Genomic DNA, 15,697 nt, shown 5'->3' on the forward strand with positions numbered 1-15,697 from the left:
AAAAAAAAAAAAAAAAAAAAAAAAAAAAAAAAAGCTCTGGCGCTGAGGATTCTGGGCGTTGGAGTTCTGGCGCCCCGGCCGCGCAGGCGCATTGTCTTGCCTGGCGGCCGGCCCCGCCAAGCCGGCGCCATTGCTGGAAGCGTTCCCGCCCTGCTCTGCGAGTGCCCTCAGTTGTCCTCAGTTCGGCAGCCAGGTACTCGTTGCCCCGGGCGCCGGGCCCCGGTTCCCCGCCGCCCCTCCCTCGGCGCTGGGCTCCTGGCGGCGTCCGGGGCGGGGCCGTTCCCTCCAGAGCCCGTCCCTGAGCCGACACGCCCACCCGAGAGGCGACTGGGGCTGGGCCTCCTGCCTGGCTGTCGGCGCGGTCTCCCCCACGCTTGGCTCCGGGGCTGGGGGTGCCCTCGGCGGCGGGCGTGGCGCTGGGGTTGGGGAGCACGGGGCGCGGCCGTAGGCTTAGTAGGGCTCGACTAGGGCCTGCTGGCCTCTGACCTGACCTTCCGCCTCTTCCCAGTCCCGCGCCTTTGATGGAGGAAGTGGGGGGACCCCGGATGGGCACTTAGGGAAAAAGGGCGAGGCTGGAGGAAGGACAGTCTCCGTCCTGGCTTCTGAACCCGCAGGGATGGAACGATTTCACACCTGATGGCCTGACAGGTGGATGAACTCCTGTCCTTTCGGTAACCGAGGCAGCTTCCCCGCCCCGTCTCATTTTATGGCATTTCACGTAATCACTTTCAAATCACCTGTCTCTCCCAGACCTGATAATGGCATTATTGCTTTGGCTGGGAAATGCTGGATTGGTCCGTGGCGCTGAAGTTCTCAACAAGACCATGGACCCCTTCGTTATTTTATTTTATTTTATTTATTTATTTTTTTTAATGTTTATTTATTTTTGAGAGAGAGAGAGAGAGAGATGGAGCGTGAGCAGGGGAGGGGCAGAGACAGAGGGAGACCCAGAATCCGAAGCAGGCTCCAGGCTCCGAGCTGTCAGCACAGAGCCCGACATGGGGCTCGAACTCACGAACCGCGAGATCATGACCTGAGCTGAAGTCAGACGCTTAACCGACTGAGCCACCCAGGTGCCCCCCCCCTTCGTTATTTTAAAATAACAAAGCTAGCTGAGGACCAACAGCAAGTGACATTTTTCACGTCTTTGATACTTCCGCGGTGCTTGGGAAGACAGACAGGGACACTATCCAGAAAAAAAAATATCTAGGCGATTACGACTATGGAGAAATGTTGGCCTGGATTAGATATCTTCTGCATAATGGCCGAGGTGAAAGGAGAAACAGGGCGGTAAGCCTCATTCGCTAATAACGTGTGCTCAAATGATTTTGCCAATGGACACATTTCTCCAGTAGCTAAACCAAGGTTAGAACCGGGGGGAGGTGGACACTCTGGAACTTTATTACTACACCAAACTCCTATGTATATGCAAATACTTCTTATTGTCTACTTGGAAAGTGTAGAAAAGTAGGAGTGTAAACATCACAGGCCCAGGTCTCCGAGGTCACAGTGGGCTTCCGTTTGTTGACTTGCTGTCTTTTTCTCTATGCGTTTTGTACACGATAGAGATCAAGCTGATCTCGATTAAATAGCGTTGGCTATTCTGATTATAAAATTTAAACAGATGCTTATTGCCCAGTTTGGTATTAAACGTATTTGACTAGCATTATCTATATGGCATATTGCCAAGGAGGAGTTCATTAATCTTTAAAAATTGATGGGATGCCTGGGTGGCTCAGTTGGTTTTGCATCCTACTTCAGGCTCGGGTCATGATCTCACTATTCGTGAATTTGAGCCCCGCAGAGGCCTGCATCGGGCTCTGAGCTGACAACTCAAAGCCTGGAGCCTGCTTGGAATTCTGTGTCTCCCTCTCTCTCGCTCTGCCCCTCCCCACTCATGCTCTGTCTCTCTAAATAAATAAACAAACGTTGAAAAAAATTTTTAAAAAGAAGAGTATTTAATTTGGGGTTGAGGAATTAGTTTGCTTTAGAACAATATTTATCAAGGTAAATGTTTGAGGTGCTTGTTGAGAATGTAGATTTCTGTGTCTCATACCTAGAGGTGGTGATCAGATCTTGGATGGAGCTGAGGAATTTCCTTTTTTTTTTTTTAAGATTTTATTTCAGTGATCTCTACACCCAAGGTGGGGCTTGAACTCTCGACCCTGTGATCAAGAGTCACACACTCTACCGACTGAACCAGCCAGGCGTCCCAGAATTTCCTTGTTTTTCTTCTCTTACCTGGAGAGAGAGCATGAGCAGGGGAGGGGCAGAGAGGGAGAGGAAGAATCCCAGGCACTGGGAGCACAGAGCCTTATTCGGGGCTCAGTCCTGCGAATCTTGAGATCATGACCTGAACTGAAATCAAGAGTGAGATGCTCAACCAACTGAGCCACCCAGGTGCCCCCAGAATTTCCTTTTTAATGAGCTTTTTGTATCCTCAGATTTAAGATGTGGGAGTTTTCTAATTATATGTAGGAGTTTTCTGGGGAAAAAATCATTTTCATTAGATTTGCAAAGGAACCCATGACCTAAAATAAGGTAGAGAAACACTGAAGTATGGGAAAAGCACTTTTATTAACTCTGAGACTTAACTATAAAAATCAAGAGTCAGGGGCGCCTGGGTGGCTCAGTTGGTCAGGTGATCGACGTCGGCTCAGGTCATGATCTCACAGTTTGTGAGTTCGAACCCCACGTCGGGCTCCGTGCTGACAGCTCATAGCCTAGAGCCTGCTTCGGATTCTATGTCTCCTCCTCTCTCTACCCCTCCCCTGCTCACGCTCTGTGTCTCTCTGTCTCTTAATAATAAATGTTAAAAAAAAATTTTTTTTGTTACATCAAGAGTAAGATGTTCAACTGACTGAGCCACCCAGGCACCCCAAGAAAGACTATTTCTTTCTCATAAAAGTCTGAGTTTTCAGGTGACTGGCAGTGATAAGGGTGGGTAGGGGTAGGCAGCTCTATGGCATTAGGTCATCTAGAAACCCAGGTTCCATTCCTCTTTTTGCTTCAGCACCTCCTAGGGGCTGTTGTCTTTCCTATGGTAGAAGCTGGCTCACTTTCATACTGTTGCATTGCAAGCCTTTTGCAGGGGGTGGGGGGGTAGGAAACAAAGAACTGGAGGACAGACAGCTCCCTGGGAAAGATGTGATGTCACCTGGGGGCACTTGGGTGGCTCATTTGGTTAAGCGTCAGACTCTTGATTTCGGCTCAAGTCATGATCTCACAGTTCGGGTGTTCGAGCCCTTCATTGTGTTCCTCATTGGGGTCCATGTTGGGCTCCTTGCTGGGCTCCGTGCTGGTAGTGCAGAGCCTGCTTGGGATTCTCGCTCTCCTTCTCCCTCTGCCCCTCCCCTGCTGACACACGTATGCTCTCTCTCTCTCAAGATAAATAAGTAAACTTTAAAAAAATAAACTAAAACTCTTTTAAAAAAAAAAAAAAGATGTGATATCAACCCTTTTATTCAAATCCCGTTTGTTATAATTTAGTGACCTGGGCACACCTGCCTGCAAGGTGGCTGGGAAATGTCTGTAGTTGGGTGGCCTTGTGGCCAGCTGAGATTTCAAACCTTTGTCAAGGAGAAGGGGAGACTGGATGTTGAAAGGCAATTAGCAGTCGCTACTGCATTGGCCTACCTAAGTTTTCTGCTGCTTGAGTCAGTCTTAGAATATTTTTTAACAAAAATTGTTCTTTGGAAAATTTTATTTTTATTGACCTACAATTTTAAGATGATTTATATGTTATAGCCCCTTTCTTGTTTCTATTTTTGGTTTATTGGTATTTTTTCTTCTTTAGCCAGTGGCTTATATGTTCATTATTTAGAGAATCACCTCCTTCCGTTCTCAGCTGTTTTGTTTTCTAATTTATTAGTTTCCTTATTATTTCTTCCTTATGGTTTGCTTGTAAATTATTTTTCTTATTTAGTTAGATGTTTAATATTTTTATTCTTTAAAAACATGTTAGGGGCGCCTGGGTGGCGCAGTCGGTTAAGCGTCCGACTTCAACCAGGTCACGATCTCGCGGTCTGTGAGTTCGAGCCCCGCGTCAGGCTCTGGGCTGATGGCTCGGAGCCTGGAGCCTGTTTCCGATTCTGTGTCTCCCTCTCTCTCTGCCCCTCCCCCGTTCATGCTCTGTCTCTCTCTGTCCCAAAAATAAATAAAAAACGTTGAAAAAAAAATTTTAAAAAAAAAAAAATAAAAACATGTTAGTTGTGGGGCACCTGGGTCACTCAGCTAAGCATCCAACTTCAGCTCAGGTCATGATCTCAAGATTCGTGAGTTCGAGCCCCACGTTGGGTTCTGTGCTGACAATGTGGAGCCTGGAGCCTCCTTCAGATTCTGTCTCCATCTCTCTGCCCCTCCCCCGCTCGTGCTGTCTCTGTCTCTGTCTCTGTCTGTCTCTCTCCCTGTCAAAATATAAATAAACATTAAAAGCATTTTTTAATGTTAGTTGAATGTCTTTAGGGATATAAATTTTATCTTTTTAAAGTTTTGGCAGGAATCAGTGAGTTTTTAATCTATTATTCTCTCACTTTCTAATTCACTGGCAATTAAAGTTCTCTCTTAGACTTAATAGGTATTCAGGAGGGTTTATTTGATTTTCATTCCCTGGTGATTGAGTTTTTTCCTTCCTCCCTTCAGGCTTATGTTTGTAATTCTACTACATCATGGTTAGAGAATGTCATGTATTCAGTTTCTTGTTTTTGATTGAGATTTTCTTTATTGTCAGTAGTCTAGTATAGGATTAATATTAGCAAATGCTCCTTGAATACTTGAAAATAACTTTTGAATATGTTCCAGTATACTCCATATTTATTTTAATTTCACCTCTAGAATTTATAACAGCCATGCTTTATACAGTTCTTGTTTTTCAGAAGATATTGGTTATTATTGCAAGTATCATTTCGGATGAGCTGATTGGCACAAACTTTAAGATTAGGTTAATAACGTTCTGCTGTTTATTAAGCCAAAGCTCCTCAATCTTATGTGAAGTAAGGTGTTCATTCAGGACAGGAGGACACTGAGCATGCTTATTAATCATAACAGAGTCCCTAACTGAGGGTCCATGCAACTGCTGGTAACACATTTTGCACAAAGTAGGGTTTCAGAACTTGGTATGTCACTGCCCTTTTTTATACATGAAACTGCTATTACCATGTTGGATGAATTTATATTAACAATCTGTACCGTTGGGTGTAAGGAAATCTCATTTATCAGGCACACCTGGTTCTTGAACCAGACTCAGCATCAGCAAGGTCACATCCTCATTTAAGAAGGGGGCCGGGGGGCGCCTGGGTGGCTCAGTTGGTTGGGCGTCCGACTTCGGCTCAGGTCATGATCTCGCGGTCCGTGGGTTCGAGCCCCGCATCGGGCTCTGTGCTGACAGCACGGAGCCTGGAGCCTGTTTCAGATTCTGTGTCTCCCTCTTTCTGACCCTCCCCTGTTCATGCTCTGTCTCTCCCTGTCTCAAAAATAAATAAAACGTTAAAAAAAGAAAAAAATTTAAGAAGGGGGCCGGGAAGGGAAACGGTGCCTAGGTGTCTCTGCTGGCTTAGTGGATGGTCATATATCTAGCCATCAGGTTGCATGTATTTGTTTTTTTGATTGGCTACAGGTCAGCTAAGTCATATTTGTAGATAAGTATTCTCTTACTTTTTATTATTCGTACCTTTCTGTCTCATCATAAACCTGTGGCCTTTCTCTGTTAACCATATTCATTGTTTCTTTTTCTTTTTATTATATTCTAATATGTGTGCTATTTTTCTTCTTTCCACCAGCTTTGATGAATGCTATTATATGTTGTCATACCAAACAGTGTGTTTAAATTGCACTGCCAGTCCCAAATTTAGGTGTCTTCATTTTCTTTTTGTTGTTGTTGTGAATTGTGGCTTGAATATTTTGGAATGTATCCTGGCATAATGGTCTGTTTTAGTGTGTGTGTGTATTTGTAGTGAGAGGTTTCTTTCATTCTTTTTTTAATCCACAAATATACTTATTACTTCATTTTTTAATTGAGATGTAATTGACATATAACATTATATTAGTTTCAGGCATACAACATGCCATACAGCATGGTTCAATATGTGTATATATTGCAAAGTGATCACCACAAATCTAGTTAACGTCCATCACCACACATCTTTTAAGATTTACTCTCTTATCAACTTAAAATATACAATACAGTATTATTATGAACTTTAGTCACCATTATATATATTACATTTCCAGGACTTGCTTATTTTATAAGTGGAAGTTTATAGCTTTTGACCATCTTCTTGCCACTGTTGATCCCTGCCTCTGGCAACCACCAATCTGTTTTCTGAACCTATGAGTTCAAGTTTAGATTTTGTTTTGTTTTGTTATATTCCACATAAGAGTGAGGTCATACTTGTTTACATCTGTCTGACTTGTTTCACCTAGCATAATGCTCTCTTGGTGCATCCATGTTTTCACAAATGGCAAGATTTCCTTTTTTTTTTTATGGATGAATAATAGTCGTGTATCTGTGTCTCACATTATCCATTCATCTGTCAACAAACACTTCCATTCCTTGGCTTTTGTAATTAATGCTACAGTGAACCCATGGGTGTGGATATCTTTTTGAATTAGTGTTTTTGCTTCCTGTATGTAAATGCCCAGAAGTGAAATTGCTGGGAAATGTAGTACTATTGTGAGTGTGTGTGTGTGTGTGTGTGTGTGTGTGTGTTGGGAAAATGCAGTACTATTTTTGAGAAACATTTAAGGAAATTTTAGGTATTATTTCTAGTTTTGTGAAAAATGTTGGTATTTTTATAGGGATTGCATTAAATCTGTAAATTTCTTTGGACAATATTGGTTCTTCCAATGCACGAGCACAGAGTATTTTTCCATTTAGTGTCTTATGGTTAAATCTTATGTATAGATCTTCCAATATCATGCTGAATGTAAATGATGACAATGGACATCCTTGTCTTGCTCTGTTCCTGATCTTAGAAAAAGTTTTATCATTTCACCATTAAGTGTGTTAGCTGTGGGCTTGTCATATATTGCCTTTATTATGTTGCATTATGTCCTCTCTATACCCCCTTTGTTGACAGTTTTTATCATAATGGATGTTGAATTTTGCCAAATGCTTTTTCTGCGTCTGTTGAGATGATCATACGATTTTTATTCTTCATTTTGCTAATGTGGTGTATCACATTGATTGCCTTGCAGATATTGAACCATCCTTGCATCACTGGAATAAATCCCAGTTGGTCATTGTGTATGATCCTTTTGCTATATTGTTGAATTGAGTTTGCTACTATTTTGTTGAGGAATTTTGCATCTGTGTTCAACAGGGTTATTGACCTCTAATTTTCTTTTCTTGTGTCCTTGCCTGGATTTGGAATCCAGGTAATGCTAGCCTTGTAAAATCAATTTGGAAGTATTCTTTCCTCTCTGTTTTTTCAAAGAGTTTGAGAACAGTTGGTATTAATTCTTCTTAAATGTTTGATAGAATTCAGCAATGAACCTACCTAGTACTGGACTTTGTTTTTTGGGGGAGATTTTTTATTATTGATTTATTGATTCCATCTCCTTACTAGTAATCGGCCTGTCAGATTTTCTCACTCTTCACGATTCTGTCTTAGTAGATCACATGTTTTAGGAAATTACTTGTTTCTTCTAGCTTGTCTAATTTGTTGGCATGATCTTTTTTAGATCCATATTGCCTTCAGCTTTCATGTGTGGCATATGAATCAACTAGGGATCTTATGAAAAAGCTCATTCTGATTCAGTAGGTTCTGTAGTTGAACCTCAGATTTTGTATCTTTCACAACCTCCCCAGTAATGTTCATGCTGCTGTTCTTCAGACTACGCTTGTGAATACAAGCTCTTGGATGCGTATTCTTTTTAAAAAAAATTTTAAGTGTATCTATTCATTTCAAGAGAGACAAAGAGAGCAAACGGCTGAGGGGCAGAGAGAGAGTCCCAAGCAGGCTCTGTGCCATCAGTGCAGAGCTTGATACAGGGCTCAAGCTCATGAGCCACAAGATTATGACCTGAGCTGAAATCAAGTGTTGGACACTTAGGCCGATTGAGCCACCCAGGTGCCCCAAAGTGGTTCATTTTTAGATGAGTCGATGATTGTGGCAAAGGAAGATTGAATTATTTTTTTTCACATCACACAGCAAATTGATTTAGTGGAAAAGGTGTGAGCATTGGAATTAGACTGATTTGAGGTCATATATGGCCTCAGGTAAGTAGTGTAGTTTTTCTAAGCCTCATTTTATTCACAGTGGAATGGGAATATAATTACCATTGGGTTGATGTGAAGTTCGAATAAAAAGGTATTTTTAGGGGAACCTGGCTGGCTCAGTACAGCATGCAACTCTTGATCTCGGGGTCATGAGTTCAAGCCCAATGTTGGGGGTAGAGTTTACTCAATAAAAAGTAAATAAATATTTTTTTAAAAGAAAAGATATTTTATTTTATTTTATTTTTTTATTGTCAAGTTAGCTAACATACAGTGTGTACAGCATGCTCTTGGCTTTGGGAGTAGATTTCCATGATTCATCATTTACCTACAATACCCAGTGCTCATCCCAAAAAATGCCCTCCTCAATCACCCATTTTCCCCACCTCCTGGGTCCCCAACCCCCATCAACCCTCAGGTTGTTCTCTGTATTTAAGAGTCTCTTATGGTTTACGTCCCTCTCTGTTTGTAGCTATTTTTTCCTTCCCTTCTCCCATGATCTTCTGTTAAGTTTCTCAACCTCCTCCTATGAGTGAAAACATATGATATCTGTCTTTCTCTGACTTACTTCATTTAGCATAATACCCTCCAGTTTCATCCACATTGTTTCAAATGGCAAGATTTCATTCTTTTTCGTTGCCAAGTAGTATTCCATTGTGTGTGTGTGTGTGTTTGTGTGTGTGTGTGTATATATATACACCACATCTTCATCCATTCATCAGTTGATGGACATGTGGTCTCTTTCCATAATTTGGTTATTGTTGATAGTGCTGCTATAAACACTGGGATACATGTGGCCCTATGAATCATCACTCCTGTATCCTTGGGTAAATTCCTAGTAGTGCATTGCTGGGTTGTAGGGTAATTCTATTTTTAATTTTTTGAGGAACCTGCATGCTGTTTCCCAGAATGGCTGCACTAGTTTGCATTCCCACCAATAATGCAAGAGGGTTCCCCTATCTCCACATCCTCATCAATGTCTGTTGTTTCCTAAGGTTTTAATTGTAGCCACTCTCATTAGTGTGAGGTGGTATCTCAATGTGATTCTGATTTGCATTTCCCTGATGACGAGTGATGTTGAGCATTTTTTCACGTGTCAGTTGGCCATTTGGATGTCTTCTTTTTAGAAGTGTCTATTCATGTCTTTTGCCCATTTCTTCACTGGATTATTTGTTTTTCGGGTGTTGAGTTTGGTAAGTCTTCATAGATTTTGGATACTAACCCTTTATCTGATATGTCATTTACAGATATCTTCTCCCATTCCGTTGGTTGCCTTTAATTTTGTTGATTGTTTCCTTTGCTCTGCAGAAGCTTTTTATCTTGATGAGGTCCCAGTAGTTCAATTTGCTTTTATTTCCCTTACCTTTGGAGATGTGTCAATTAAGAAGTTGCTGCGGCTGAGGGCAAAGAGATTGTTGCCTGTTTTCTCTTCTAGGATTTTGATGGTTTCTTGTCTCGCATTTAGGTCTTTCATCCATTTTGAATTGCAAGAAAGTGGTCCAGTTTCATTCTTCTGCATGTTACTGTCCAGTTCTCCCAGCACCATTTGCTAAAGAGACACTTTTTTTCTATTGGATACTCTTTCATGCTTTGTCGAAGATTAGTTGGCCATACATTTGTGGGTCCAATTCTGGGTTCTCTGTTCTATTCCATTGGTCTGTTCTTTCCCATGTGTCTGTTTTTGTGCCAAATACCATACTGTCTTGATGATTTCACCTTTGTAGTACAGGCTGAGGTCCAGCCAGGATTGTGATGCCTCCAGCTTTAGTTTTCTTTTTCAACATTACTTTGGCTATTTGGGGTCTTCTGTGGTTTCATACATATTTTAGGATTGTTTGCTCTAGCTCTGAGAAGAATGTTGGTGCTATTTTGATTGGGATTGCATTGAATGTGTAGATTGCTTTGGGTAGTGTCAACATTTTAACAATATTTGTTCTTCCAATCCATGACCATGGAATGTTTTCCCATTTCTTTGTGTCTTCAGTTTCTTGCATAAGCTTTGTATAGTTTTCAGTGTACAGATCTTTTACCTCTTTGGTTAGGTTTATTCCTAAGTATTTTATGGTTCTCGGTGCAATTGTAAATGAGATCAGTTCCTTGATATCTCTTTCTGTTGCTTCATTATTGGCAAATAGAAATGCAACTTGATTTCTGTACATCGATTTTATATCTTGTGACTTTGCTGAATTCATGTATTAGTTCTAGCAGTTTTGGGGTGGAGTCTTTCGGGTTTTGCATGAAGAATATCATGTCATCTGCAAAAAGTGAAAGTTTAACTCCTTTGCCAATCTGGATGCCTTTTATTTCATTTTGTTGTCTGATTGCTGAGGCTAGGACTTCCAACACTATGTTGAACAAAAGTGGCGAAAGCGGACATTCCTCTCGTGTTTGTGATCTCAGAGGGAAAGCTCTTAGTTTTTCCCCATTAAGGATGATATTAGCTGTGGGTCTTTCATATATGGCTTTTACGATTTTAAGGTATGTTCCTTCTTTCCTGACTTTCTTGAGGGTTTTTATTAAGAAAGATGCTGTATTTTGTCAAATGCTTTTCCTGGATCTATTGACAGGATCATATGGTTTTTATCCTTTCTTCTGTTAATGTGCTGTATCACATTGATTGATTTGCGAATATTGAACCAGCCCTGCAGCCCAGAAATGAATCCCACTTGTATTTTAAAAAATCCTTGTACAATGTCTGGCCTACTAGTTGTGACTACATTTATTGGTATTAAAATGTCACAATATCCAGGAGCAAGGATCTTTTTTTTCTCACTGATCTTGGGGGTTAATCTTGTGTCCTTTAGTCATGCTTCCTTGTAACGTCAGGATTCCAATTAGGTAATTCTGAGATTTCCAAGGCAGGATTGATTTTCATTGCTTATTTCTCTTTCTCAGCCATGTCTTTGCAGGACCCCACTCTCGGCAGAGAGGGGAACACAGAGGAAGAGATTATGGCTGCTGTGGTTTTTTCTGTTGGACCTCTGGTAAGTTGGGGTTTCCTCTAGTCCTGACCTGCATCTTGGTTTAAGAGCATGTCTATTTTTCCTGAATTCTGTGACTTCTGTATCTCACCCAGACCCCTTCTGGTAACTGAATCAGGTGGTTTCCCCCATGAAAATTGGGTTTATCATAGTGAAGCTTGTAATCTGTAAGAAGTTTCACTGTACATATGGAACCAAATATCAAGACACATGATCTTTCAAAAATACTTTTGCTATTTTTTTATAAACAGTCTAGGAAATTTACTTTTGATGTTAAATTTGTATTGTTCCCAGGAAATTTCAGTTATTTGTGGGGTAAAAGAATCGAATATTTTAAATTGGAAATATTGCTTAGGAAATTTTGGGGAAAGTATGTACACACAGACACACCCACACCCTCTTAATTAAGAGGGACCGTTCCCCTTGTGCCCACTCTCAGTGATCTCCTCTTTTCTACCCATTAAGAAGTGACCAAGCTTAATAGATGACATGGAGAGAAAGAAGATGTTTAAGACACAGAGCTTGGCTGTAGGGTGCTTACAGTCTCATTGAGGTAAGGCCTACAAAAGAAATAGTTACATAATTTGTTTAGGTGAATGATAGTTCCTGCATCTATTGCTAGGAATTTTGCTAATGATGCTTAGCTGTATGATAAACATGATGAGTGCTATGTAAGAAAAGAAATGGGCATTAGTATGGGCAAAACTGGTCACAGAAAGCTCATGGGGACAGTTAGACTTAGGTAGTACTCACAAGTGGGATTTAAGTTGTAAAGTATTTATAAGGGTACTTCAGGTGAGAAGGGAGTTTAAGGGCAAGAGAACAGTGGGGTGAGCTAGTGATTCCAGCTGGAAAGTATGGAAGATAGTACTGGAAATTAGATATTTAAGCTGAATCTTTTAATGCTTCCCTGAAGACATTTAAGTATATATATGTATGTGTGTATGTTTGAGGTGGGTGTCAGTGAGGTACAAGCCGTGTCTTAGCAGTGACTTTTTGAAATAGATTCCGAAGAAAGGTAATACCAACAAATACAGTTTGTCTAGTCGTGATCTGCGGTAACCTATAGTAGTGACCTTTCACTCTTTATAGCCAGGATGTATAACGTGTAAACAGTCCTTAAAACATACCCTTGAAAAGATAAATAAAAACCAAAATGTTACACTTGATCAGCATATCTGAAGTATTTGTCTAGTATTGACATGGCCAGACCCATCCCTAATTGCCAGAGGTTGATGTTCACATCATTAATTTTCTGGAAGCTGAATGTTTTTATTTTTTAGATAAGAACTTGGAAGGGGAGAAATAAGATAACAGTTTTTCTCAATGGACTTTCAGTAGTTTTATTACCCATAGTTTTTTAAATGGCACACACAAAACCTAAAATCATAAGTACTAATCGAAAGAGGTAGTAAAATACCATCTCATTTATAAAATCAGGCCCTCATAGGGATACAGCTTATAAGGTTAAGAAAATAATGTAGTGAGAAGTCCCTGAAATGCTACCTGAGTAACTACAAGACGTTCCCCCGACCCCCCACAACACTGAAATGATCTTCAGCTGTACAAAGTACATAGTGTTAGTAGGTTTTGAATACTATTCTTAAGATAGATACTTTCTGAGAAATACATTTCAACTCTATATGAAAAGGGAAAATTATGTAGGATCTGAAGGCCTCTTACTATAAATCTATTTTTTTGTTACAATTGGTTCTTTGTTGGAAGCCTCCATTAAAAACTATGCGGTTGTATCTTTCTCAGTCTTGTGTTTGTCATTGTCTCAAACAAAGTTGAAGAAGATGATTGGATGTTACTATGGGACGGTAATTTCAGCGCTAAATTAACCAATAAAAGGGGCCACCCTGTTAATTTCAGCCCTAAATCAAACAACAAAAGGGATCATCCCATGTATGCCACATCCACAGTGGACCGTTGGTACTTGAGGCTCTGCTGTGAGTCATCAGCAGCCTATCACTGAGTGATCGTATCCTGTATCCCTTCAGAATCCTGAAGTTTCCGAGCCAGATGAAGACCTTCACCTTCAGGCTGAAGAACCAGAATTGGAAAAGGTAATGCCTCACATGTTACATGAGGGGAATAAAGTGCCTCTTTTACTGTGCCTGGTTCTTAATGTTCCTAGTGCCTTGCAAGTTTGCAGTGAATATCATCTTGCTTGATAGCTGTAGTAACCCCAGGGCTGGCCGCATCAGTGTGACGGATTTCATTTCCCTTGGTGGCAGCCCTAATGTGGCAGGTCACATTGTAACTACTGACGATAAAGTATCCTATATCACATGCTCTGACTCTTGCTTTGCATCGTGAGACTCAACACCATTAAAAATATCAAGAATACATGAACATCAGTGGAGGTATTTAAGGTGTGTTTAAATTGGTTTAGGTTTTTTATTTCATTATATTGTTAAGCTGACTTTCTTATTCATGAGTATAGAATTCAGCTGATTTTTCCAGAAAATACCAAAGTCAGAAATGTATGAAATATGTTAAGAAAAGTTATCTAAAACTTAGAAATAAGGCAAAAGGTAAATGTATGCCCTTTCAGTGTCTCATTGAACCATTGTCTAACCAGCCTGTGTAAGGGTCACCTGACATAGCCCGGAGAGTTACGTTGTTTGATGTACTAGTTACTGTTGGTTAATATCCAGAACATTGAAAATTTGCAAGTTATTTTACCTTGGAGAAAAAATAACCCCCAAACTTATGGTTTTATTGTCCTTGTAGGACATTCACCAGGTTTCTAACTAATTTTGCGGTCTTATTCCAGCATTCTTTTTTCTGCAATCAGTAGACAGCTGTTTTTGTGTCTCCTTTGAACCAGGTTTGTCAGGCAGCTGATCTCTCATTAATGACTTAAGTAAATCTTTGGCATGTGTTGACAGTACTTTTAGAATTACAGGGGTTAAGTTTTAAAAAAAATTTTTTTTGAAGTATAGTTGACATACAGTATTATATTAGTTTCAGTTGTACAGCATAGTGATTGGATAACTCTGTACATCACACCGTGCTCGTGGCAATAAGCGTAGTTACTGTCTGTTACCATACAAAGTTATTACAATGTTATCGACTATACTCTCTGTGCTATACTTTTCATCTCTGTCGTTTATTTTATAACCTGAAGTTTGTACCTCTTAATCCTCTTCACCTATTTCACCCATCCTCTCACACCACCCCCCCCAACAACCACCATTTTGTTCTCTGTATTTAGGAGTCTGTTTCTGTTTTTTGTTTGTTCGTTTGTTTTCTTTTTTAGACTCCACGTATAAGTGAAATCATGTATTTATCTTTGATTTATTTCACTTAGCATAATAACCTCTAGGTCCATCAATGTTGTCAGGAATGACAAGGTTTTGTTTTTGTTTTTTTCTTTCTTATGGCTGAGTAGTAGTTCAGTGTGTGTGTGTGTGTGTGTGTACGTGTGTACATGCCACATCTTCTTTATCCATTTATCTATCAGTAGACACTTGTGTTGCTTCTATATCTCAGCTATTGTAACTAATGCTACAATAATTATAGGGGTGCGTTTATCTTTTTGAATGAGTGTTTTTATTTTCTTTGGGCAACAACCCAGCGGTGGAATTACTGGATCATATAGTAATTCCAGTTTGAATTTTTTGAGGAACCTCCACACTGTTTTCCATAGCAGCTACACCAGCTTGCATTCCCACCAACAGTATACACAAGTGACTCCTTTTCTCCACACCCTTGCCAATTCTTATTATTTCTTGTCTTTTTTATTTTAAAGCCACTTTGACAGCTGTATCTCATTGTGATTTTGATTTGCATTTTTTTTGTTGACCATTCACATGTTCTCTTTGGGAAAATGTTCATTCAGGTCACATGCCCTTTTTAATTAGATTATTTGTTTTTTTGTTATTGAGTTGTGTGAATTCTTTTTAGATTTTGGATATTAACCCCTTATCAGATAAATCATTTGCAGATACCTTCTCCCATTCATTAGGTTGCCTTTTTTCTTTTTTTAATTTTTTCAGGTAAACTCTATGCTCAATCTGGGGCTTGAACTCACGATCTGAAGTCAAGAGTTACAAGCTCCACTGACTGAACGAGGCAGGGCCCCTCAGCAGGTTGCCTTTTTCTTTGGCTATGCAAACACTTTTAGTTTCCTGTAGTCCCAGTTGTTTATTTTTGCTTTGGTTTCTCTTGCCTCAGGAGACAGATCCAGAAAACTGTTGCTAAGCCCTATGTTTTATGGTTTCAGGTCTTACATTTATTTAGGTCTTTAATTCAGTTTTTCTTTATTTTTGTGTATGGTATAAGAAAGTGGTCCAGTTTCATTCTTTTATATGTAGCTGTCCAGTTTTCCCAACACCATTTTTTTTGAAGAGACAGTCTTTTTCCCATTCTTGCCTCCTCTCTTATAGATAATCGTGGTTTGTTTTTTTTTTTAATTATGTAGTTCAGCTCCTTTTTTTTTAGAATTACGTTTTGAAGTTTTTTTAAATTATACTTTGAAAGTTGGTTTTAT

The 15,697-nt window shown here is 40.0% G+C and overlaps 1 protein-coding gene across 6 annotated transcripts in view; it reads left to right on the plus strand.

Moving 5' to 3' along the window:
* Positions 1 to 110: 110 nt before the first annotated feature.
* The window catches only part of ZNF624 (zinc finger protein 624), a 36,722-nt gene continuing 21,135 nt past the window's right edge, over positions 111 to 15,697 (plus strand). For 2 of the 6 annotated variants that reach the window (XM_060647211.3, XM_060647212.3), the window contains exons 1-4: positions 172 to 193; positions 11,111 to 11,199; positions 11,662 to 11,749; positions 13,200 to 13,265. Coding sequence is in view for 3 of the 6 variants with exons in the window: in XM_060647205.3 (XP_060503188.2) it covers positions 11,113 to 11,199; positions 13,200 to 13,265 (153 nt within the window). In the remaining 3 variants the exon portion in view is untranslated. Of the gene's footprint in view, positions 194 to 940; positions 1,291 to 11,110; positions 11,200 to 11,661; positions 11,750 to 13,199; positions 13,266 to 15,697 lie in introns of those variants that run through there. The other 4 variants (XM_060647205.3, XM_078437685.2, XM_060647207.3 and 1 more) reach the window with 3 other exon arrangements.

The sequence above is a fragment of the Panthera onca genome, chromosome E1 (genome assembly GCF_046562875.1).
Source record: "Panthera onca isolate mPanOnc1 chromosome E1, mPanOnc1 haplotype 2, whole genome shotgun sequence".
Classification (NCBI taxonomy): domain Eukaryota; kingdom Metazoa; phylum Chordata; class Mammalia; order Carnivora; family Felidae; genus Panthera; species Panthera onca.